At 42.5% G+C, this 26,603-nt stretch overlaps 2 protein-coding genes across 2 annotated transcripts in view; one reads left to right on the top strand and one right to left on the bottom strand.

Moving 5' to 3' along the window:
• slc25a13 (solute carrier family 25 member 13) overlaps positions 1–19,745 on the top strand; it is a 52,676-nt gene extending 32,931 nt beyond the window's left edge. The window contains exons 11-18 of the mRNA XM_073462793.1: positions 753–911; positions 3,239–3,291; positions 3,757–3,837; positions 9,375–9,515; positions 13,283–13,421; positions 17,544–17,702; positions 18,445–18,535; positions 19,544–19,745. Of these exons, the coding sequence (XP_073318894.1) occupies positions 753–911; positions 3,239–3,291; positions 3,757–3,837; positions 9,375–9,515; positions 13,283–13,421; positions 17,544–17,702; positions 18,445–18,535; positions 19,544–19,745 (1,025 nt within the window). The remainder of the gene's footprint in view (positions 1–752; positions 912–3,238; positions 3,292–3,756; positions 3,838–9,374; positions 9,516–13,282; positions 13,422–17,543; positions 17,703–18,444; positions 18,536–19,543) is intronic.
• Positions 19,746–20,913: 1,168 nt separating this feature from the next.
• LOC140993699 (cytoplasmic dynein 1 intermediate chain 1) overlaps positions 20,914–26,603 on the bottom strand; it is a 57,967-nt gene continuing 52,277 nt past the window's right edge. The window contains exons 16-17 of the mRNA XM_073463214.1: positions 26,045–26,170; positions 20,914–21,296 (exon numbers count right to left, since the gene is read on the bottom strand). Coding sequence (XP_073319315.1) covers positions 21,186–21,296; positions 26,045–26,170 — 237 coding nt within the window. The 3' untranslated portion in view covers positions 20,914–21,185. The remainder of the gene's footprint in view (positions 21,297–26,044; positions 26,171–26,603) is intronic.

Genomic DNA, 26,603 nt, shown 5'->3' with positions numbered 1-26,603 from the left:
ATGCTACCTTTTCATGAGTGGGTGTGTGTTCATGAGATTTGTTTCATTCATGAAAATGTCACCAAAGAGTTTCAAGAAAAACTTCATGCAGCTGCATCATTCCTAAGGGATATTCATTCTAAAATTGTAATTAAAAAAAAAAAAATCTTTCATTTATGCTGTGTGCCAACTTAATTTGCTCGGACCCAGTGACATATATACTTGTACTTACACATCTGAACAAATATTTCAAGTGTTACCTTTATTGTGATACCTTGATTATTCAAATAGACCTTGCAGTTGCAGAATGTGACAAATTCTCTTCTCTTCATCTATTTGGACAATGAACCCACTGACAGTTTTTATAGTTCTTTCTACTCAGAACTACTGTAGTCCCTACGAAAAAGTTCGTATTTCTATGCCTCCACACTGGCGATAATTTAATCAACACGCACTTCAAACAGGTTTTTCCCAATAGTTTCATAAGAAACTGTAGCTTAAAGTCATCATCTAATATCATGTGACATAGAACAACACTTTTTTCCCTTTACTCCTCTCATCTATCTCTGTAGCGTTTTGCACCATCATTTTTATTACTGATGTCTTCACTCTCAACACAAATGTGTACTGATCTGTAGGCAAGAGGAGGACAATGGTGGCACAGTCATATCAGTAAACCACTTAAGCGAATATTTGTATTGAAATAAACAAACAGTGCCCTTTTAACAGGTTGCCAGTATCTAAATAAGCTTCTTTTTTTGTTTTCTCTGTAGCTGTGGGTGCCACAGCAGTGTACCCCATCGATCTGGTGAAAACACGCATGCAAAACCAGAGGAGCAGTGGCTCCCTGGTTGGAGAGCTCATGTACAAGAGCAGCTTTGACTGCTTCAAGAAGGTGGTGCGCTACGAGGGCTTCTTCGGCCTTTACCGAGGTCAGTATGCAAGAATAAAAATTCACAGCTCCTTTAAGTGTGTAAGGTGTAATGTCCACAAAGTGTTTGTTCAGCAAATAAGTTGTGGTTGCAGAATGGAAAGTTGAAACCATCTTTGAGTTCTTCATGCATTATCTGCAGCATTAATAGTGCAGCAGCTTATATACTCCAACAACAGGATTTTTTAACATCATGGTGGTTACCATGGTCATGCTAGAGAGCACTATACCAATGTAGTTTTAACATACATCTTATTAAGTCAGGCAGTCAAATCCACAATACAGGTTTAGAAAGAAGGGAGCTGAGATGGTAGAGAAGAAGGAAGTAGTGAGTACAAGGGACAATAAAAGAGAAGAGGAGACGAGAGGAGAAGCAAAGTGTAGGGTGGATGGAGGGCGTTGTAAGTTCACCTCTCTGCTGACCTGTCTCCTTTGAAGTGATTACCGGCTGGCTGGGGACTTTCAGAACAGGACAATGAACGTCACACGCAAAGCCACATACCTTTAGGCCTGTGTCACGACGTGGTGATGTCGCATGTCTGGACTTACACACTCATACAAACACACACACAGACACAGAGCAGACGCACAAGTATGTAAGCATGCACACACCGATGGCAGGTGACTTCTTGGGCATGCAGGTACGCACATACCGGGGTCTGACATCCCTAATGACTACCTGCCCTGTCTTCAAAACAGAGGTTAGGATGTCTGTGTTGGTATTGTTCGGGTCGGATTGGAAAAAAGGTCCCCTGGAACGGTGGCTGGGGGCCTTTTTTAAACCTCATGGTTTTGATTGACAGCTCTGGGCTCCCGAGAGGAAACCTGAATGCTTGAATTTCTGTAGGAAACACAAAGGCCATCAAGAGTGGAATGGCTTCACAGACACAGAGACAGACAGGTCCGGCTCCAAATAGATGGCCAGACAGGTATCCTGCCAGCCAAACTGTAGTTATGTAATATAAGTTGAAAGTGCCTTCACTGAAAACCACGGGAAAATCTGCTTAGTGAAGAATGTGGAATCAGAAGCACAAAATTGACACAATTGCTAATGTAGTATGATGCCAGAAGAGATTTCATAAAAACATAGCAGCCCAAAGGAATGAGGAGAATCTTTCCAGGGTTTTTTTATGGAGAAGATTTTACAAAAATAAATTAGATGTGTTTTCCTATATCCTTTTGTGTCTGTATGCATGTACATTGTGTGTTGAATAGGGGAGTAATGATTCTGAAACTGAGACCGAAGACGCAATACAAATGCCACAGTCTCAAGTCCTGTCTCCTGAAATGATCCCTGACAACAACCTACTGCCACACATCACATGGTCATCACTTTTACTTCACTTTTAACCTGACTCACTTCAAGTGTTCACCTTCAGTCCTGTCCCCAAAAGGACAATAACTGCGGAAAAATACATTTTCCCCCCCAAGCAGACTCCTTTCTTGTGTCTTCACTCTAGTTTTGGTGGACTGTTGGCCCGCAGTAACCAGCTGCTTGCTTCTGTTGACTGACTGCGCACACACACACACACACACACACACACACACACACACACACACACACACACACACACACACACACACACACACACACACACACACACACAAAACAAACACACAAACAACAATAGCTGAGATATGAACCAAACCATGGATTTGGAGAATCGTTAAACCCCTTGTGTTGAAGAAAGTATGTGAGCATTTTGAAAAAAATGTTTCAAAAATGATCTTTGTTTGCTTTTTTATGAGGTCCAGGCAAGTCCTTTCGCCAAAGCTACAAATTGAGTGTATGATTATGTGTGTGTGGCCTTGTTACACACACACTACTGTAGATTATTAACTGTGTTTGTTACTTTTAGGAAATAGTGTGTATTTGTGTGTGTTTGGGTGTGTGTGTGATTCTTGCCTTGGGGCTGGGTAGGGGGCCAAGTTTCATTGTGCTCTGTTGTGATTATTTTGTTTATTTTTATCCTGCTTTGGGTTGTAATTGAGGTCTGCGTAAACTTTTGGTCGGTTTGTTTTATACTCTGCCCTTTTTTCCTATTTTGGGAAGCAGTTTCTCTCTCTTCATCCCCTCTTTCTTCCTCTCTCTCTCTCTGTCTCTCTTGTTGCTACTCTGATGTCCCCACACTCCACATCAATAGATTTCATTAGCGTCTGGGGGATCTTGCAGGATCGGACGCATGTGGCGGGAAGCCGCACATCATGTGGAGTGTGTGGAAGTGGTATATGTACTGTATATGCATTGCTATGAGTGTGTGTATGTGAGTGAGTAGGGGTACCACAGCACTCTTTTTTTCTAATCATTTCGTCGTTTTCTAATGATAGGTCTTGTACCACAGCTACTGGGTGTGGCGCCCGAGAAAGCCATAAAGCTCACAGTAAGTCACTGCGTTAGAGAGCACATAGACACATGCATGCACATTCACACAGACAGAGATCCATGAGCTTCTTCCATCACTCCAACCTAATGGATGGATTTTATATTATGTGATACAACACACTTAACACACCATTATGTACTGCATAGTTACACATGCACACAACCTGCTCAGCCTTCCTCTTTTCCTGCATCTGTTAATCAAGCATCTTGATGAAATGCATTTACAGCTTTTGTGGGACAAACAGCAGTACTCTTGTTGTTAAAACACGTCTGCTCTACACCTGCTGTTTAATGCTGCATGCTTGTCAGTATAGTTATTTAGTATAGTTAACTCTAAATGTTTTTGTTCTAAATGTACAGGTCCTACATAAAAGAGTGTATGCTGTATATTGATTGTATATTTATATTGTGTTCCACTATTTCCTGCTTGATCTTGATCTTTGCCCGATATTTGTGTTTCCAGGTGAATGACTTTGTTCGAGGAAAGACCAGACAGAAAGATGGCACAGTCCCATTGGGAGCTGAGATCTTGGCTGGTGGATGTGTAAGTCTCAAGCCAACTGTTGCATTTATTACATTTTGTAATGAGAACTTGTGTGCACATTTGAAAGTATAATGTTGGACTAGGACAGTGGTAACAACCTGGACAGGACTGAAGATTATTAAGTGTTACATTCAGAGACTTTTTTTCATCCCGACAGTTACATTAAGCCATGACCCAATGTAAGAAAGTAGACCTCCCTCTTACTATTTTACAGGCAGAGCTTTAGTTTTGAATAATTATTGTAGAATCCAATCCAACCTAAGGTTGTGCCATATCATGTAGTTCATAATGACACTGGCAGATTGTTCAGTGTGATAACAATTTGTCATGTTAGGAATAATAATAATTTTATAACAAATACACGTCATTACTACATACAACAGCAGCAAGCTCGGCTGAAAGTAACAGCACCGCAGCCTCCGCTCTTCACTCCAAAATAAGAGGCAACTTTGGCAATATAAACATGGTTTTATGGCATTATGTGACTGAAAAAGGTAGCTGCAAAAAGGGGCAACAGGATAGGATAGGTAGATAAGGTCCTCACACCCTTTACTGTGAGGCAGTGTTTTCCTCCTCACATGACTAGCTGCATTTTCTTTACAAAACAAGTAGAGAAGGAAATAGTTCACATTACATTGGAACTCAAGGATTTGCATTTATGCACTTGGGGTCATGCAACTTGGGGAGGAGAGCTAAAAGCATAAAGTGGAGAGAGGAATATATGCGATATATTGAATAAATGTTTTTTAAATCACTTGTCAAAAGCATTACGTTGCTCTCAGTATTTATCAAAGAGGGATGTTCATATTGGTATAATCATGATGTCTGGTTCTACATGTGAATTCTGAATGATTAAAACAGCAATGCTGAGAATTTTTCTGGATCAAATGAGAGTTTCTAATCAGACCCTACAGTCACATCTCTTCACCAAGATAAAAAGTCCCCTTAGTTCTTGTCCCAAATCTCTCCTACAAGATCTGTGAGAGTGTTGTCAGTGTGAATATGGCCACAGATATTCAGCCTGCAAGTACTCAGTTCAAATACAGTCAACATTACATATTTCAGTGTTCCTTGTTCCTTAATTTTTCCATAAAAGCCCAAACATGGAGCATCTGTCTCCCTCTTCATCATCTAGGCTCTTCAACGTGCACTGTGTTTAAATGATGCTGCACAGCACACAGACACTGTATACAGTACTAGTGCAGCATACATCTCTTAACTATGTTTACCTGTCTCCTGAGTGCCGCCCCTCTGACAGTCGAGCAGACAGACACGGACCTGTTTGGACGCCAGAAGCCACCGTTTGTTGATGGAAACGTGTAACGATCACACATGAAAGAGCAAATGCGCATACTGTACATGCTCGCGTCTGTGCATACGTGACAAATAGAAGAGCATGCAAGTGCACACACACACACACACACTCACAGGGAGGAGAAGGTGATTGACAGCGGCTGCTACCTGAGACTCCCCCACCACCACCACCACCACCACCACCACCAGTCTGTTACCTGCTCCCCTCCCATCATAGGTTTTGATCACTGAGCTGTCACAGCCTACCCCCAATGCATTTATGCACACACACACACACGGACACACACACTCTGAGTCCACCAAGGCCGGCAGCTTTAGCCTGAGCAAATGAAAGAAGGTCTTTCACTCAACCCTCTTTTGATGCTGATCACTAAAGCAAAGTATTTCAGGATACACAAGTCATTATGGGTTTAGCTCCACTCGGGCACATTCAATTGACCCTATTAGTTTGAGGAGTATGTTTAAGAAATGTTTTAGCACGGCACATTTGCTGCAACTTAAATGTAGCGTTCCATTTTGGATAGCTATGTTGAGTAAAATGAAAAATAAAAATAAGGTGTATTAACTACAGGAAAGCAAATGCATTGAAGAAATGTTTAGCACTGGACTAGGTGTGAAAAGTAGCGGTTGTCTTATTTTTATACAACCCATATGGATTGAGAAGCAGAACCATAACAGATGCATATGGAGAGGAGAGGATAAATGTAGAGGAGAGGAGCGTGGACGGATGGATTTTTCCTCTTTTCCCCCCCGAGAGCCGTCGTGACAGCTCCTTTCATCCTGGCTGAGGCCCCGGTGTTAGTGCTGGCACTGCACTCTGCCTGCCACTTTATCTCACACACTCGCACACTCACACACACACCATACACACATATAGAAGTCGAACCCTCCTGAACCCTTTTTTAGTGAGGCTCCAGCCACAGCACATGAAATCTGTTTATATCATTTGGTAGCTGTGAAAGTGTTGGTTTGGACCACAGTGTCAGCCTAAGGTCCACAGTCTATAAAGCAAAAGACACAGAGAGAGAAAAGAATGGAGCGAACAAGGGAATAGTTACATTACATGTTCGCTTTCTGTGTCCTAAACTTGTCTAAAGCAACTTCGTTATCTCCTCAAATGTGTCGAGCTGCAATGAAGTGTTGATTAGTTGATAAAACAAAAAAAAGCGTTTTTCAATAATCTTTTTATCATTTAAGTAAGCAATTTGCAAGATATGGCCTAAATTTCCGTTTAAAACATAAAAAAAATGAACTAACAACAGTGTTGAGGTCAAAGATGTCTATGTATTTTTTTGCACACATGTCTACTGTAGTTAGCATGCTAACCAGCTAGCCTCTCTTCTACCAAACTAAGATGAGCTTAGTTGCCTCATTAACTCATCGTAAAACACACTTCATTCAAACTTGACATAAACTCAATAAAACTCACCAAAACAGTCTCGGTTTCGTCTTTCCACAATCATCTCTGGGTTGGTCGTGGTGAAAGATGTAAAAATATTACTTGATCTACACAGCGTTTACACCCGCTGCTGATGTCCGACTCTCTTTCCCTTCTCGCCCGCTTACTAAGCCATGAGCCAATTTGCTAACGTTGACTAGCGACAGCCAAGGATAGCTACCAAAGAGCAGCAGTTGTAGGTTACTCTGGTGATATGCTGCCCTCTGTGTTTTTGGAGCTGCCTTTGAATTCTACAAATCATACCTTTAAGCAAAAATGTCAAACATTTGCTGGTTTCAGCTTCATAAATGGAAGGACTTGCTTTTCAGAGTAAATGAAGAGTGTTGGGTTTCTGGCTGTTATTTGGACAAAATAAGCAATTTGAAGACGTCACCTTGGGCTCTGGGAAATTGTGATGAGATCTGTGAATGTGCTGCTCTCTCTTTCTCTGCTCCTCTCCTCTTCTCACCTACCTATTCCTCTCCTCGCCTCCTCCTCTTGCTCCTTCCTCTATCCCTCTCTAAACCCTGTGGCTCAGCACCATTAAGCTCCAGTGCAGGTTGCCAGTTTCTAATGATTATTTGGTAAGAATGGCATGCTCCATCGACTGAGCTGGCTGGATGCTTATCTGGCAGTTCCTGGCCTGCATTTTAGGACTTAAGTTACACAAAAATACTTGGTGGGTCATTGCTGAGAGGAGAAGAGGGCTAGGAGTGAAAAAATACAGTAATACTTTGTTCGTTTGCACGGCTGGTTTACGTCTTTGTAATGGGTTTCTTATTCAGGCCTGATGTGAATTATGAAGACATTATCAGAGAATCTAATAAACACAAAAGCACATGTAGCATGAAGGGTGTTAAGCAAAAATAAAAGTGTGATTGTTATTTATTGATAGCGGCTAATGTTTTCAGTCGGTGCTAATCTGTTGTATGGCCTAAAGTGAGTGGTTGGCGTGTGGGAATCCTCAAACTTTACTAAGCTCTTTCTGCATCACACTCACACATAGCTAGGAGCTCTGGTGCGTGCATAAGGTGCTGACGTCCCAGGTTTCTAAGGATCACCTTGCCTTGTAATTACCTGGGAATCATGAGAGAGCCGCCGACGCTGTCACTCCATAATCACAACCCTCAACCTCTCCGCCCCAACCTCGACCTTCCCTCACTTCTCTTGTTTTGACTTACTCCTCTCACTCTGTTTCTGCCTCTCTCTCTCATTAGCTCTGTTTATTTGTCCGTTTCTCTCCATTCTATCTGTCCGGGATGTTCAGAAGTTTTTGAGTGATTTTCCACAGTTTAGAGGAGACGTGGGACGGCGGAGCACACAAAATGATCCGCATTGTCACTCCTTTTATCTCATGTTGTCAGGCCTAATTGTCAGCTCGTCTCTCTGAACAATGTTGTTGTTTACCCAAGGAGAGTAAACAACATCTCCATCTCCTCAATCTCCAGTCTCATTAGTATCCGATTGAAGCAGCCAACGCTGCTAGGGGCCGGAGCCAATAGCCTCTTAATGCTTTAGCTATTAGCCAGCATGTAATCAACTAGGTTATTTCCATAAAACAAGTCATAAAGAGTTTAGCTGTGAGATTTAGCAGCTTTAGAGCGGCAGCCCTCCCGCTATTCACAGTCTCTCATTTGTCGGGTCTGGAAGGGAAGCTATAGTCCACTATAGCGGCTGCACACACCTTCAATGAGACTATTATGATCTCTGTCTCTCCCTCCTCCCCTCTCTTCTCTTAGGCAATATATGGTAACACTTAAAACTGAGGGACATTTAGCCCCAAAAATGCTCATGTTGCAGATTGGAGCTTGATGCTTTCCCGTAAGGCGAGAGGCGACAAGCACAATCCATCATTCATAACGCAGCGACTGAAGGAGGGGGAGACAAGGACAGAAACAACAACAAACAGACCAGGCCTATTTAAGACACAAACGGCGCCATGGCAACCGATTGCTATCTAATTGCGATGAGCCGCCCTTTTTTGCGTGTAGCTACAGTAACCACTGGCAACCGTAGCAAGAGCAGGACAATATTAGAGAAGATGAGAGAGATCGTTTAAGAGGAGGTCAGAGAGAGACAATACTGGAGAGGAAAGTGAGAGCAACAATTCAAGGAAAAAGGAAGACGCACAAGTCAGAGAAAGACCACTTTCCAAATAAAAACCACTGTAAACATTTCTCAGCACCAAGAAGCTTTTTGGAAATGTCGTCATGTTCCCTGACTAGACACAGTTAACCATTTGTCTTGCCACAACCCAGCAGACCAGTCTGAACCTGCTGCAGTATTGTTGCCCTCCCCTTACAAGTACAGGTTTGGAGGATGGTGTGAAGTGAGAGGTTAGAGAGAAAAAGAGAAGTCAGAGTCCCCCGCAGGGTGTGAGTGATGAAGACAAACAGCTGACAGACCCGAGCTGCATCAGCTGGATTTCCCGGTACTCTCCTGAACTCTCCTCCTCTCCACATGTTTGTTTTGTAGCCGGTTGCTGAGCCAGCACTATTAAGTTGCATCACTTCCTGCAAATTGGCCCCAAGACAGATAATGGTTACATTGTCAGTCTTGATTGTATTTTGATGATTTTTGTTCATTTAGTAAGTGTTGTGGTTTTTGAAATGAACACCTCATCTTCAGTAGAAGACAGACACTCAAAATCGCATAGTAAACATATACAAAACTACTGTTGAAAGTCTGGTTTTGTGTTCAACTCAAGTATCCAATCAAGAATCAAGAATTTCACTCCTCTTGAAGTTCATTGCATTCATTTCTTTTTGTCCTTCTGTTCATCCAGGCTGGTGGCTCCCAGGTGATCTTCACCAACCCTCTGGAGATTGTAAAGATCCGTCTGCAGGTGGCGGGAGAGATCACCACGGGGCCGAGGGTCAGCGCCCTTTCTGTCATCAGGGACCTCGGCTTCTTTGGACTTTACAAGGTGAGAAACGTCCTTGGGGTCAGAGGTGCATGTATAGATGAATACAATGCACTAAAGCCTCATGTGTAGCTGATGTAGTTGAGATATCTTCTCTTTGTGAACTACAATACTATTTTTCCCCCGAGAAATTAGTATTAGGGCTTGAATGGTTCATTTTGATCCTTTTGATGTGTCCTGGGTGAATTTTTCAACTTTACAACTACTGGATATTAAGGCAGACACTAGTTTCTGACCAGATGATCACAAGCAAGTAGTTTGTGTAAAGTGCTGCGTAGAAAAACAGCAGCATAATCCTCCAAAGCAGCAGCTAACAGACTACATTATACTGAAAAAAACCCAAAAACGATACCATGGCAAGAAGAACAAAAGTGTAGTGTTACAGGATTCTGGGAATTTAGAGGTGTAGAGAATTAATTTTTCCTCCATTCCTCTTCATGGCTGAATTGTCACCGTCATAACCTCTCACTTGCCGTTAATGCCAAAACCTCATTAGAGAGTGTTGTCTTGTTCTGCGTAGTTGGGATCATCGTGTAATTTGTTGTCAACCTCTTGGTCTCCTATCCCAACATTTACAAAGCCACTTTTTCATTTTGTCTTACTCACATCTCAGCGTGTAGCGAGTTAATGTCTGTCCCAGGAGTGATGGGGACAGTTTATACACTGTGAAACAATGAACGCTTTGTGAATAGGCTGAAGAAATGAACTCAAAGCAGTTAAAAATCAATCCACTACAACATATTAGTAATTGGACATTGACTACTTTGGCAATAGGACTAACAGAAAGTGGACATAGTTTCATTCAGTTTCCACTGTAATCACTTTTGCCTTTAAATGTTGTAAATAAAGATGTAGAGGAAGCCCAGAGCCATATTTATACATGACACTGAATTCAAGCTAGATTTGTTGCTACTAAATTAATTGGCTAATTGTTGCCAGACGTCTCGTATGCATGATTTGATATCACCATGTTGGTCTTCCTGGAGTATCATAATTAAGGTTGCTCCAGGACCATAATTGCAACTGACAAATCATGTTTTCCTAATGTCATAGCTTTGGGACTCTGGGAAAAAAATGCATATGGGAAAAGTTATCCTTTCACACGTGTGTTTAACGTTGTGAAAGGGCGTTTTTAACCCTAACCATGTTTTCCTGTTGTGTTTGTTAGCAAAAAACAACAGAACACTGAAAAGAAATAGAAATGGGATCCAAACCCCAGTCACCTGTGTGAGAGTCCTACCAATCAGATGTGGCAGCTCGGTCTAGAGGAGAACTTTGGCGCTTTTTCTCAAGTTGAGATGATGTTGGAGCAACATTAGTTATGCTTCTCTAGGGACAACACCATCACGAGTTGCAAAGCTGTGATGCCATAACAGCTTGACTGATCGGTTGCAGTTATGTTCCTGTAACTACATTAATGCTAATATTGTAGGAACAACACCAACACTGGGATATCAGATACACCCGTCTGGTATCCATTCTATTATTATTTTGATCAGCCTTGCAATTTTTACAACAATCCATTATTTCTCATTACTGTGATTTTTCGATTAACTATTCAACTATACATTTTATGTCGGCCCACGTCAGCTATCATTTATATCAACAATTCCATGTGGTCCTCTGTTCAAGAACAAGAAAAGGCACAATTTATGCTAAAAGCTGTATTTAACCTTAATTACCATAATTGGTATTTTTCTGTGGCACGGGGGTTAAAAGAAGGAAAAGCACAAAAGTGATTAGCGAGCCGCGGGAGAAGGAGGGGAGGGCCGTCTGAAAATGAATCTTGGAGAGGGAAAGGGAGCGAGACAGACAGACAGACAAACAGAGATATGTTGTTGTTTTTGAAACAATATTTTCTGTATTTTATAATCATTCTTATAAATACTATGATTTCTAACATCAGTCTGTTTGAGAGGTGCACACACACAGTCTTCTTTGGATGCTACAAGATGCTACCAGAATAGGAATCAGTGCATGAGCTGCTAACGTTGGCAGCTTAACTGGCGAGCCAGTTAGCCCTCAGGTAAAACAGAGCATGTCTAATTAAATTACATAAATAAGTCCTAATGGAGCTTGGCAGGGGAGATTGTGCTTCAACCGTAAACACAATCAACTGTGAAAATGTCAATCTCATACCTGCGGTTGTGTTAATTTGCAAGTAAGATGATGGCACTCATTCCAAGTTGTAAACTATTTTAAGAGAGGATTTAGCTTTCTTTGGTGATTATTAGCTACACTGTGAGTGGACCTCGTCACACCAAATGCGTCCCAGGTTCGTGTTTCTGCTGTTGACCACCTGTCAGCACAGAAAACTCCCATGTAAACCTTTTTGGCTCTGTTAGCAAGGCTGTAGTAGATTGTCTCTGTCTACCTGCCCTGATTTACAATGATGTCAGAGTGTCCTTAGCGACTGTCTCCATTCAGCTGTCTTTCTTGAGTGCATGTAGACGTGTGCATGCTCATGCACATGCTTCATTGTGTTCGTGTCCTGCACCTCGGATAGAGAGGAGACAAAGTGCATTGAGAAAGCAGTAGCAGTGTTGGTGGTGGTGGTGGTGGTGGTGGTGGAGGAGGGGAGGCGGGGAGGAGACGAGCTCCAGCCTGCAAGCCCCAGACGGGCTGGCTCCGGAGGGGCTGCACCCAGGCACAGAGCTGCCTTTGTCAGGGTAATTATCCTGACGCTCACCCTCTGCTGGTGGAGCTACCGGTAGGGTAGGGTGGCTAACGCACTAGCGCCACCATTCATCACTGGGGGAAAGTTGACAGTGTAGGAATATTGACCTAGATGATGTTTCATGTTTATGGACTTGGAATTGCGATGAACTTTCTTGCATTTTCCTACTCAGCTAAGTCATTTGGTGTTAAAGTTTTCTACACACACACACACACACACACACACACACACACACACACACACACATACAAACACGCTCTCAGACAACCCAACAGCAATGCCCTGATATTAAGGCTTCTCGTCCCAGTCCCTGTGACGCTGCTTGTCTGTCCTGCCTCGATAGAATCTCCCAGCTTTCAGCAGCCGCTCGGGCCCCAGCCAGCCTGCAAGAGGGACAGGCAGACAAGAAGTGCCAGAGGAAAGAGAGGGAAAGAGATAGCCCAGGTACCTGCCAATCCTCTCTCTGTTTATGTGTGTGTGTGTAGGAACCAAAGGATTATCCCATAGGAGTTAAATGAAGCCTGTCCAAAACAGGGAGACCCTGCCCAGCTCTTTAAACGGCTTCTGTTGACTGTACTTGTTGTATCAAGAAGGTGGCAGCGAGCCAACAAGCTTGAAATACAGCAGGAAACTTAATATGCTTGATGATGATGTAGTGTTGTTTACAGTGGCAGACAAGGAGTCATCTTCGTCAGCCAGTCTGTCTTTCTCTGGTTTTCCCACTCCTTTTTTTTCTGTCTGCCAGCTCTGCTTGTGGAGCTGCCTCCCTCACCTGCTGCTGAGGACACAGATCGTTTGCATAGAGAAAGACATGTCTGACATGTTGCGGTCCATATTTCACTCTGCCATAAGGAGTCTTTTGGAAGTAGTTTCTTTGGCGGTAACATCAATTGATGCTTGAATAGCTGGTTTGTGAGCAGGCAGTTGATGTTACATATGACTAGAGACTCGAGCCAGAAGTCAAAGCTTGAATCCCCCGAGCCCCATCACTCTTTCTCTGCTCTCCTTTACATTTATCCTTGTCTTTGTTTAACTCTTAACCCTTTCTTATGACCCAAAACATCTCCTTTTCCTTCCGTCTGCCTTTCTCTAGGGTGCCAAGGCCTGTTTCCTGCGAGACATCCCCTTCTCAGCCATCTACTTCCCCTGTTATGCCCACACCAAGACTTACCTCAGTGATGATGATGGACAGATAGGGCCAGCCAAGATGCTGTTTGCTGGAGCGCTATCAGGTAAAATACTTCAACAAAAAACACATAAACAATAGTATCAAGATTAGAGGCAAATTAGTTTTAATTTTCCAGATAATATCAATTTTTCCTTCTTGCAAGAATTGTACCTGCGGGGTCCTTGATTAAAAATCAAAAGCACCTGTGTGTGCTCCCTGGGACGCTGTTGTTAAAGTCGGGAACATACTGTGTACATGTATAGTCACTAGAAATAATAAAGAGCAGGAACATTTTAATTTGCCTATTTTTGTCCCTGTAAATGGTAAAAAAAAAAACAATATTCATGCATTTGTGTTGTGAATTGATAGTGTACCTCATCTGGTAGGCAGCAAAAATGAGCTGTAAACAAAACTCTGATATATTATCACATATCATGTGAAGTTGATATGAACTACTGAGCAAACCTGTTAACACATCTGGCCCTTATAGAGTGACATTAGAATTCAGTTACAGTCATAGTCAAATATTCACTCTAATTTTAGCTTCACCAGTACGTTCACCAGCTAGTGACTAACAGTGACTGTCTGCCTTTTGGTATTGAACAGGTAGCATATAGTGAACTTTAAGAGCTTTTTCGCTGCCCACTGAGGCCAAAACAACACTGATGAGAGTGGTGATAGTTAGAATTTAAGGATAAATTCCACAATCAGGCACAGTCCAAGTATCCGTAAGCCCCAAGATCCCAAATTGACATAAAAAATATAATTTTTACCCCTTTTTATATCACAAATCTTCACTGAAGCTGCTTAGCTAAAAGCGTTAGCGTGCACCCCGTCTGAAGTGGGTACATGAGCTCAGCCCCCAGGGTGCATATAACATCTTCTCAAACCTTTTTGGGATCTCAGGGCTTCTGGAGACTTTGATTACGCTGGACAAGCTATATGGAGACATGTTATGTTCTACTTCAGTTGTTTAGCAGAATGCTGCAACACTGTTTTGCTGCAAAGCTCCAGAGATGTGTCGTGGATGACAAAATTGTACCCAATTTTCCATCAACATAGTGGTGAGGACATAATGACTGAATATCCCTTTTTGCATGAACTTATCCTTTAAGTATAATGCTTTAAGACCAAAACAATGAGCTGAAACACAGTAAAACGCTTATTAGAGTTGAGAGAAATGGAAGAATCGGGGTTATAATTCCCTGTGAAAACAAATGTGTAGCTTTAATGTAAAATTTAATTTTTGGATCTCCTCTTATGAGACTTTATCCAAGATATTTTACACTAGACGAAAAAAAACAATGAGTCACTCAAATCTCAGACTGTAATCAGTTAAAATACAACATGCCTTAAAAATCCTGTCATCACTGTTAGTAGTTGGTAGAAGAGTGGATCTAGTGATGCCAGAATCCTTTCCGTTCATATGTTTGGACTCTAGTTTGTCCGTAACTCTAAAACCAGTGTTTTGTCTTGTAAAATATTTGACCTTTCACAGTGAGCCAAAAAGCTTCGGTCCCTGAGGCAACGTGTAGATCTCTGAAGTTTATGAAACAAAATCTTTGGCCAAGTCCAGTTTTAAACATTCGTCTAACAGTGTTAGAGCAGGTCTCGCTCTGCTCTCCCCTCAGACCTCCACAGGCCTGCAGTAACAGTAGCAGAGCCCAGAGTTTGGAAGGCAGGCAGCCTCTGACCGCAGGCTCCATGGCGGTAGCTGCTAATTAGAGCGCTGCTCAGTGATTGGGGACTGGGGTTTTGGAGCTCTGCTGCAGGGAAGCGCCTCAGATGCCTGCCAACCAGGCCGGCAAGGAGGCTTTCCAATCCTAATAATATTGTACACCCACCCACACACACACACACACACACACACACACACACACACACACACACACACACACACACACACAACGGCGAACATGCCTGTGCATACTTTATACACGTTCACCCTGCAAGAATGCATACAGTCCTGTCTGTAGGTTAGTCATAACAGTGCACTGATGACTTAACAACTTTATCCTGAAAATATGAGCAGAGCTTTAACATTGGATTCATCCCCAAAGAAAAACTGCAATAACAGACCATCACTCCCCTGCCAAGTTAAAAGGCTTTAGAACATTTGCATAAAAGACTTAATATTTGTTTTGAATCCTCGGAGATGTGTCAGCAGCACTCTCTTCTTGACGCAGAGGCTCAGCACAACACGGAAATATCATAAATCCTGACTCCCTCCTCCGTTTTTTACTCTGGTTTCTCACCACAGGACTGGCAGCCACGGCCCGCAGACTCCGAGCCCAAACGAGCCTCATGATTTCTTTATTTTTTTCATGACTTCGACACATTTATCATCCTTCTTTCATATATATTTATCAGCGGTTACAGCATTCTGGCAATTAGTGTTTTACAGTCGGCACAGGAAATTGAATTACACGCTCAGTTTGCACAGCATTATTTAGCTAGGCATTACTCTGGTCTATGAAGAACATGGTGTTGGCCATCTCTAACTCACATTAGCTCTGTACGTTAGAAAGAGTTATGGAGGGAGTTTTGGCCTGATTTGCTGTGTGGTCTAAGGAATATCCATGTTGTTCAGTCCGACTGTTGGTGAATATCCAGACAACTCCTGGCCAGATTACTATGACATTTTTAATGAATATTAATCTCCAGAGAATGATTTCTAATATTTTTGGTGAACCCCTTTAATTTGCTTTAGCACAGCAGTTAGGTCAAAAACTTTTGTCCATGATAATGTAAAGACTCATTTTAGTCATTTATAGCTGAAACAAGTCAACAATAAGTCCGTTAACAGAAAATTAATCTTTAAATCAGCTGAGTCACTTTCTAAAAGTAAAAATGTCAGACATATGCAAATTCAATCTTCTGGAATGTGAGTGTTTGCGACTTTCCTGTTTTATATCAGTGTTAAAGGTGCAGACCACTGCTCTCACAAAGAGAATGGGTCTCTGTTTTGTTAGTATCGTGAATGAGGACACGCATTTATGCAGGAGCTGACAAGATTCACATGCTTGAAAGCTGGTCCAGCGTCAGGAAACACAGCAATGCAAAAAAAAAAAAAAGAGCAAAGGATGATGAAGAAACGTGAATGTGAACAAAAACATGAAAATAACTGGAAATAGGCAACTTTTCAAATTTCCCTGTGGTGTTACTGTTAGTGCCACTGGTGCAACGACAGACTGGCCACTGGCCAAACAACACAATTTGATCTATACATCATATATGCTGATCTCAGTGCTATGAAAAGGTAGAGTAAAAAAGTGTTGGTTTTGTTTCTTACTGATCCATCCAGTTTTAAACTGTCCTGGTGGTAAGGGGAACAGACTTTAACACAACACTGGAGCGCTCTTCATCGAGTGATGGTTGCGCAATGGCAGATGAGCCTCCTTTGTGCCGTCCTCCTCTCCTCTCCTCTCCTCTCCTCTCCTCTCCTCTCCTCTCCTCTCCTCTCCTCTCCTCTCCTCTCCTCTCCTCTCCTCTCCTCTCCTCTCAGTTCAGTGCAGGTGGTCAGTCTCCACCGGGTGCCAGTCTGCTAGCTAATGCTGAGTTGATTAGACTCGCTGAATAGCTCGTTTGGCCGTTACAAAAACCAAGAAGTCAGAGTAAATCGTCAAGAGGGCAGTTGATGGTAATGACCGAGCCATCAATGATTGAGTCCATTCATGGCTGAAGTGGCTGGAGAGGAGGTTTTGCAGTCACTCCCTTCAGTCAGCCAGTCACTCTCGCCGACACACGGGGCACAGTGTGCATTGCTCTCATTACCGTCCATTGTCTGGACCCTTTCAAACGGCTCTAAGAAAAGTGGGAGAGAGAGGAAAGGAAGAAAAAAGGTAGAGATTAAATAATGGCCTTGCTGGTGGTATGGATTGGTTGATGGTGAAGTGATAGGAACTGGCCCCTACTTGTGTATAGTGTATGTATGTGGCAGAGTTCCTGCAAGATGGTCAAGATCCGTGATGACGTGTTTTAAAAGAGGGAACAAAGGATGCTAAAACCACTCTATCAGATGCACTTAGGAAGATTTCATTGGCTCGCTGATGGCTGCTTTCTACAAATCATCTCATTTGTTTGGGGCTGATTTTTAAATTTGGGCTTATTTAGAATCAAACACATCCGGCTGTTTAAAAGAAAATGTGTCACACGACTGTAACAGCTCTTGTGCTCTCCTCTCCAGGCATGCCAGCGGCCTCTCTGGTGACCCCAGCTGACGTGATCAAGACCAGGCTACAGGTGGCGGCACGCGCCGGTCAGACCACCTACAGCGGGCTGGTGGACTGTTTCTGGAAGATTCTCAGAGAGGAGGGACCTCGGGCTTTCTGGAAAGGAGCTGGAGGTAATGTTCACCAAGACCTAAACTTTTACCTGTCAGGCTGTAGACAGGCTGCCCTGAACCTATATTTTTATTCACAGGTATAATACTTCTTAAAAGTGCCAGATTGGACATCAGTCAGAGATAAGGCAGTAAAGGAATGTGCTCCTTGTTTTAACGTCATGTTATACATATCACAACATAATTATTTATGTACTCCGAGCTACCAGTCTGATCAGCTAGCTGCACGGCTAACTGAGCTAACTACCTTACGGCAGCTAGAGTTAGCAGCAGTTAGCGGTTACTGTGTTGATATGCTCCCTGTTTTTTGTAGTTACTGTCAACAGGTGGCCAATTCTTACATATTGCACCTTTAAAGTATGTAGAAGTACATACGTATAATGTTTGTTTTCATTGCTTTTGCATACGTAGTTTTTTGGTGTTTGATAAATTGCTTTGTTTTGCAATCCCATGTGGGATGAACCAAATGTTTGGCATGGCACGACACAGAAATACAAACTAAGTATCTTGTATTTCTAATACTTTTCAGGATTTCAAGATTATCATGGAAAGCATGATAACCAATTTAATCATTCTTTACTTGCTAGATTGATATAAATATACAGAAATAGTATTACTTTGCCGTTGAGAAAGCTCTGACTTCATCATGTACAAGTCACTTCTAAAACCAAGCTTAGATTATACACCTTGCATAGATAAGTGCCCACACAAATTTAAATAAACACATTTGTTCTCCTTCCTGCAGCTCGTGTGTTCAGATCCTCGCCTCAGTTTGGAGTGACCTTGGTGACCTATGAACTCCTGCAGCGCTGGTTCTATGTTGACTTTGGAGGACAGTAAGTCTCATTTTCTCTTACTGACCCTCCAACAAGCTCAGTTTCCCATTTTACTTTGCTGTTACTGTGGTCACAGAGCTCTAAACCTCCCCGTCATCTACCAGTGAAACAATAAAAAACATACAGATATTTATTCTTGCCTGTGTTTTTTTGAAGACAGAATACGACAGTGAGCTCATCTCGTTATCAGAGACCGTCTCCCACCAGAACAATAGAGTTAATTTCAACAGACAGTAGCTGCTCCTCCCTCCTCCACCAGAGAGAAAGAAATGCCACAAGACCAAAAATAATTTCTGTGCACATTCGCCGACAGAACTCACTCAAAACTCTGGATGTGACAATTTTCTCCAACTGGAGAGAGTTTTACCGCACGGTGATCAGGGCAGGCAGCACCCATTTGACTTGTGCACGTACTTTGCCCCACTTCTGGGATTGAAACAAGCTCATTTTCCTCCTCGAAATAGGTCCCTCTCAGGAATAATTCACCCCTTTTTCTACAGTTAAAAAGGTCCAGCGGGGAAGAGAGGTGGTGAACCTCTCAAAGTGAAACTCAGAAAAACGCTTCTTTTAATGGACAGCTGTTTTGCACATGCATGTATTTGCTGAATAGCTCGTGACTTTTACATGAAGCTCCCTCTTGCTCAGAGACAGTGAAACAAAATCAACTGCAGATCCCATGAAGATGTGGTTCTGTGAGTCAATGTGAGCTGTGTCTGGCAGCGTATCACGAAGCTGGACGTGAAATTGAGGGATTAGATATAGATCTGCTCTCCGGGAGAAATGTTCCACTTCAGATTTCCTATTAAGATTTCTGTGGTGAATCTGATAATATTAATAAATGATGATAATAAACTCCCTTTCTCCCAAGTCGTGTTAAAATAACATCTGTGTTTATGTTGTTTAACACTCTCGCTCACCTTTCTCTCCCCTCATTTTTTCAACTCTCTCGTGGTGCCTCTGGCTTCCTCCCCCCCCCCGTCTCTCTTTCCCCGTCTCTCCACACCACAGAAAGCCGGCTGGCTCGGAGCCCACCCCCAAGTCTCGGATCAGCCTGCCGGCGCCCAACCCCGACCACATCGGAGGCTTCAGGTTGGCCGTGGCCACGTTCGCTGGCATCGAGAGCAAGTTTGGACTCCATCTCCCACGCTACATGGTGCAGACGGCAGCAGCAGCAGCAGCGGAGGCCCCCTCCAGTGAGAGCACCCCCTGAACCTTCACGGGTGGGGGAGGGGGGTGGAAGACTTGACTGTTTTTTCACCAAGTTATTATTTGTAGTATTTGTAATTTTTCCTCTTTTAATCATATATATGGTAATTTAGCTAATTAGCACGGGTACACGAAGACAACGCTTGGAAAGTCGTGCAGTATTTATTTTACCGTTCATTGACATTGTATTGAGTCGTATTATAATGCAGCTGTTTTTCATACAGTTCAGCAGGTACAGTATATGCACACAGGCAGCAGAAGGGCTTAACTGCACGTTTTTTGGAAGCTGCAGCTTTTTCCCGTGTCTTCCTTTTGCACATTCCTCATATGATCACCTCGCTGGCTAATAACCGATCATGAATGTTGCACATCTGTACATAAGAGATATCCAGAGACATATTTTCATATATATACAGCTATTTTAGTCCTGCGTCGCTCTTTCAGTAGTGTGCTGATCACCATATATGACCAAAAAGTACTTGAATGTAAAGACTATACACAATGTTTACTGTTGTAACATGTTTGGTTTCAGGTCTAAATGTAAGCAGATGTGTAAATATGCGAGAGACAGCTGGCACGAGTATTTAAATCTGTACAGTACCGAGGATGTAGGAGTTACATGTGGTGTGTAATCATCGTGCCTTACTGTACGTTTGGCAGCAACATGTGTACCGAGAGTAAAGAGAAACTTATATTAGTTAACTGATGTTTGCTGGAGTTTTTATTTCAATCCCCAGTTTGACACACAGCAGTTCATCATTAGCTATGCTTTAATATTAAACATAGTGGGTTTGACAGCGAGCACTCTGCGTTACAATATATCTCTTGATAATCGTTACAGTTCATTAAAGAATATACAGTTGTCGCTCTCATTAAGAACAAAAGACAAAGTGCTAATATCACACTTCCCCTGATACACTGACATAAAGCAGCCACGAAGCCCCACGTGTGGAAACGTCACCATAGTCACCCCCCATGTTTATGCATCTGGAATATTTCAGGATTGTGTCGCATGCAGGCAGAATACAGAGAAAAGAAGCACAACATAAAGTGAACATGACGTTTTGTAAACATTACATGACTAGTCTATGGACCCTGCTTTCATTTTACGGTAGTGCAAAGCATCATTACAGTACACATATCTTCATAAGGCTATAAGACTGCCACTTTGTATACACTGTAGGCTCACGAGTTGCAAGCAACACATCATCTTAAATCGTTCAACAAATAAATAAGGGCGGACAAATCGGTAGAGGTCAACAGTTTACCCATCAACAGACAGTTTGCATCTACAGGGGAGCAAATGCAAAAATACAGTTTGGACCAGACAGGAGCTGTACATAAAGGTGTAGGAACGAAACAAAACTGAGTGCACATGCTACAGTGACATCGATAAAAGCACGCCAGGTCTCTGAGTCCCTCCGCTTTGGTGTGGAGTGCCGCTCTATGAAGCCAGCTCCATAGGCCCCTCCTCCTCGCCGTCCGCCCGGTTAGCACGGATCTCCATCAGCGTCCGAGCGAAGCGGCCCCAGTCGTCAGTGTGAGCCATAGACAGCTGTAGGAGACATTAGAGACACAGGTACAGGGAATTAGCATACTAGTTTTGATACTTACATACTTGTTTGAGTTTAGTTTCAGTTTTTCAGAAAGGTTTAGTTTTAGTTTTTATATATTTGGTTTCAGTTTTAAGGTACTTTTAGTTTGTTTTTGTTTTGTACATACTGTACAAGCTGTCATTTACACTGCTGACATGTCGCAATCACTTTATAGAAGCATAATTTGTCAAAAACGTTCTGAAAAATTGTGTACACCAAGAACAGTTAAGTCAAAAATGAGAAGGCTTGCTCGCCATCAGCTGAGACTGGCTGTGGGTGTGAATTAGAACAAAGTTTTAAACCAGGAACTAATATTCACTACACGTTCACTACAGCCTACATGCGTGCAGGAGAATAGATCAATATATACAGTAAAAATCAGAAAGAAATACATCTAATGGACTAATTAGCAAGCCAGCTAGAGTAGCCTAAGGTTTGCAAACATTGATCGCTGCATTTTATTTGTTGGATCTTATAGTGACTTACAATACAGTACTGCTGCCAAAGGACGTCCCCTCCCTTTTTCATATGATTCCCCATCACATTGCCTGAATCAGATGCTGTTTAACATTTAAAAATGTTTTGTCATCTGAGCCCTTATGGCTCCAACAACTGTCAACACAAAGTGAGGCCTTTGGTCAAAGATCACCGAAGTTATTACAGTTCATCCAGTGGAGAGGATAAATATGTGCACCAAATTTCATGGTAACTCATCCAATAGTTGTCAAAACATTTCATCCAAAAACACAGAGTCAACCTCACGGTGACGCTGCAGGAAAAGTAAAATAACCAAAATCATAAGGATTCAAACTCTGGGAACAATCATAGACTGAAAAAAGTAAACAAACAAACAAACAAAAGTCCATCAAATATTTGCTGAGATATTTCAGTCCAGATCAAAGAAGTCAACTGACCATGAAGTGCACTGACCGTGGTGCTAATGCAGGACTCTGTTCCTCTTTAAGAGTCGTGCACTGTGGGACTCAGAATGAGTGGGACAGAAGCCGCGACCGCCACCCAAGCTGTCTGCAACCGCTTTGCATGGCCAGGCTGTAATTAAACAGGAACCAGGAGGAGGGAGGCAGCCATTTTGAACCCCCCCCCCCCCCACACACACACACCCACCCACCACCACCACCACCATCCAGCCCCCCACAGAGCTGAGCTGGCCACAGCAGGGGGCTCTGACAGAACACTGTGTATATGGTGCCTGAGTGACTTCAGTTTTAGCAGCGTTTTAAACAGAGTACAAGAAGCTCAAGTGTCAAAGAAGCACTGCTGGATTTTGTATCGTCAGGCTTTTAAAAACATTTTCATGTCATGGAGCAGCATAAAGCCACTGACCCCAATCTGAAAGACTTTAGTTTTATGATTTGGACTTTCCATACAGAGCAATAACAAGTAGAGGACTAACCAAAACAGTCCAAATCCCTGCTGATAAATTACATAAAACTAATTTGTACTGAGTAAAATAATACTGAAATATAAGGATTTGGTATTTTACTTTCCTGGAATCGTCTCAAGGGTCTCTGTTGGTCTCACGGAACTGCTGCCATGAATTTTTTCATGCACTGTTCCTAGTTTTAGCGATGTGGGGGGAGTTTCGAGTGAAGAAAATACCCCCATCACCACCACACACACACACACACACATACACACCCCCTCTTTGGAGTCATAAAACCTCTCAACCCCGCTCACTTTTATTGATGACTCTTTGTTACCATCAACCCAGCGTGGAGGCCACCAGCTCAGCCGAGCCTCTCTCCAACTCACCACACAACAAAAAGACGCTAAAATTAGCTGCGCGGCTAGGCTAACGCGCCCTCACATGGGGATCCTAACCAGAGCCCTCCAAACATGAGAGAACATACAGGCTCAGGCAGGGTGGTTGGCCGCTTTGTGGTGATGGCAAAGTCACGCGGAGGCCATTTTACAGGGAAACGAAAGAGGGAGGGAAGAAAAAGTCAAACACGTACATCCATGGCAATGCTGACAGTTGGGTAAACATACCGGGTTAAAAGACCTAAAACGGTCGGTTGTGGTGCATGTGGAGGTTTTACTGTGAAAAAAATGCTCTTACTTCTACTCCAGCCTTCCACTAATGTCAGTGAACCACATATGCATGAAACACAACAAGAGTACAGTTTGTATATACAGTCATGGAAAAAATTATTAGACCACCCTTGTTTTCTTCAATTTCTTGTTCATTTTAATGCCTGGTTCAACTAAAGGTACATTTGTTTGGACAAATATAATGATAACAACAAAAATAGCTCGTAAGAGTTTAATTTAAGAGCTGATATCTAGCCATTTTCCATGGTTTTCTTGATAGTAACCAAAATCACTTAAGTTCTTACATCAATAGCTATGGCACTGTACTGCCAAAAACACTGCTTTTAAGCATTCCATGTTTTCTTTTCTGTTTGCTTTAAACACATGATACACACAGGAGTTAGTACTTGATTGCGTAACCATTGTTTTTGATGACTGAAGCCATGCGTCTTGGCATGCTCTCCACCAGCTTCTGACATTGTTCTGCTGTCACAGCAGCCCATTCCTGTTGCACAAATTCAAACAAATTTGCTTTGTTTTTGGGCTTGTGGTTCTCCATTTTGAGTTTGATGATTTTCCATAGGTTTTCAACTGGATTCAGATCTGGTGATTGAGCAGGCCAAGGCATGGTGCGAATGTTGTGGTTCTCCATCCAGGCTTTAACTGACCTTGCTGTGTGGCAAGGGGCATTGTCTTGTTGGAAAATCCAGTCATTCGAGGCAGGAAAGAGTTTTCCAGCTGATGGAAGAAGACTGTTTTCAAGAGTAGCCCTGTACATGACCTGGTTCATTCGCCCTTCACACAATTGCATTTGCCCTGTTCCACTCATACTGAAACAACCCCAGATCATCACTGATCCACCCCCATGTTTTACTGTAGGGGCAAGACAGTCTGGTTTGTAGGCTTCTCCAGGCCTCCTCCTAACCAGTAAGTTAGCTGGAGTGGGCATCAACTCAAAATTGGATTCATCACTGAAGAGAACCTTAGCCCAATCATCAACAGTCCAATCCTTGTGATCCCTAGCAAAGAGTAACCGGGCCTTCCTGTGCCTTTCGTTGATGAAGGGCTTCTTCCGTGCTCTGTGTGACTTCAGACCAGCTTCAACAAGTCGGTTTCGAACTGTCCTTGCCGAACAAGTCACATTTCTCGACAGTGCCCACTCATTTTTAAGGTCCCTGGAGGTCTGACGACGATTCCTGACACAGGAACGGACGAGTGCACGGTCATCTCGTGGGGTAGAGAGACGTTTCCTGCCGCGGCCAGGTAGCAATTTGGTAGTGCCGTGTTCGGCTTGTTTTTTCTTGTTGTAATGAACAGCTGTCTTGGAGATCTTTAGTTTTTTTGCTACCTGTCTCTCACTCATGCCAATTTCCAGCAGTGCCAAGATGGCTGCCTTTGTGGCTTCACATTATTCTTTTGTTTTAGGCATTATGTGAGAGCTGACAACTTCTGAGTTGTGCTATGGCTTGAATGTAAGCAGGAAACCACTCTAAGCCTTTGCATGTGCAGTGCTGCTTATGACATGAAATGGCCTCTTATATACCCTGGGAATACAATTAAGCTTAAGAATGTCAAATAGGACATAAAGTATTGTGTGATCAGCTGCATTTTTTGTCGTGTTCATTGTATTATACCTTTAGTGGTACCAGGTATTAAAATGAACAAGAAATTGAAGAAAACAAGGGTGGTCTAATAATTTTTTCCATGACTGTATTTGTAAAATCATGCTTCAGTTAAAATTACATACATAATTTCCATATTTGCTGCAGTTTTCCCACCACATGGCAGTTTATCTTGGTAGAATCAGGAGAGAGCGAGAGCTGTAACTGATGTTTCATTTAGCAACGTCAGTGACTCAAATTTCAGGCACTAAAATCTCTCAATCTCCTGTAGTACAACTTAATTGCGACAGTGCAATAAATTTTGGTCATTGTAGTTCACTCATGCTTTTGGCACCTAGGGTGTAATTAAATCTTGATTGTCTGAAAACTAAACCCGCGAGAACCACCAGCTGCATGCATCAAAGCGCTCAAAGTGAATCCAACAACAATGTACTCAACTGTTTTGTTTTTTTTTAAACCAGACCAGGCTGCCAAAATATTAACAGTATATCAGCACAACACTATTTAAAATGTCAGAGATTTTACTTTGTGATGATTAAGACTACACCTGAAGAAAGGAGGGCTCACTCTGTCCTTACTTCTCGGTACAAAAAAAGATTCTGGTCACAGACAAACAGCATGTTTCTGCCTTACAGTAAAGTTATGATGTCATTCATCTATACCCCAATTCAAAAAAGTTTGGGACGCTGTGTAAAACATGCAAACATAAGCAAACAAATTGTTTACCCACAACCAGTTCTTGTAGTAATATTGTTATACAATCATGTGTTTCACACCCCATCATGACACTATCACCTATTATCACCCAGTCTTTTGTTGCCCCTTGTTTGAAACATGTTGCTGGCATCAAATTCAGAATAAACATATATTTACAAAAATCAATAAAGTCGATGAGGTAAAACACTAAATATTAACTGAGTTCATTTCAACAAGGATTAGCAAATTATCAAATTTGTTTTATCAATTTTTTACACAGCTTCCTCACTTTTTTGGAATCAGGGTTGTGCTTAATAGTACACGACTATCATCTGTACCTCTCCGGTGTCGTAGATCCACACTCGGCCTTCGGAGTCGCCCACAGCCACCTCCTTCCCTCCTGACGACCAGCGGACTCTGTTGAGGGCCGACGCGCCCTCGATGGTCACGCTGGCAGTTGGTACCTGGTGGACGAAGAAGAAAACATACAAAACCGGGAAAGTATTCAATATCAATCCAAATGTTATCATGTAATATTGTACACTTCATTGCATAGCTAGGATGTACTGCATAATAAACAACATATTGAGACAACAAACTGCAAAGACCTACGACAGCTCCAGAGGACCTACAGCACATTGTGCACTTTGGTAAGAAGTTAAAATACCTCAAACGAGGCACATAAACTTTTATAAAACCCTCTAAAAATCCATTAAAACAACAACACCTCCAGCCTGCCGCCTGCAGGAGAGTGTTCATACATTTTTTTCTTAGTTACAGCTGTTTGTGTTTGAGTACGCTGGCATTTTATATTTACCTGGTTGATAAATGCAGCTTGCTGTCTGTGTAAGTTAGTAACAAACCAGATAAACCAGAGCTTCACCAGTTTTATAGATA

This window comes from Pagrus major, chromosome 3 (assembly GCF_040436345.1).
Source record: "Pagrus major chromosome 3, Pma_NU_1.0".
Classification (NCBI taxonomy): domain Eukaryota; kingdom Metazoa; phylum Chordata; class Actinopteri; order Spariformes; family Sparidae; genus Pagrus; species Pagrus major.
This window is presented reverse-complemented; position numbering and strand designations above follow the sequence as displayed.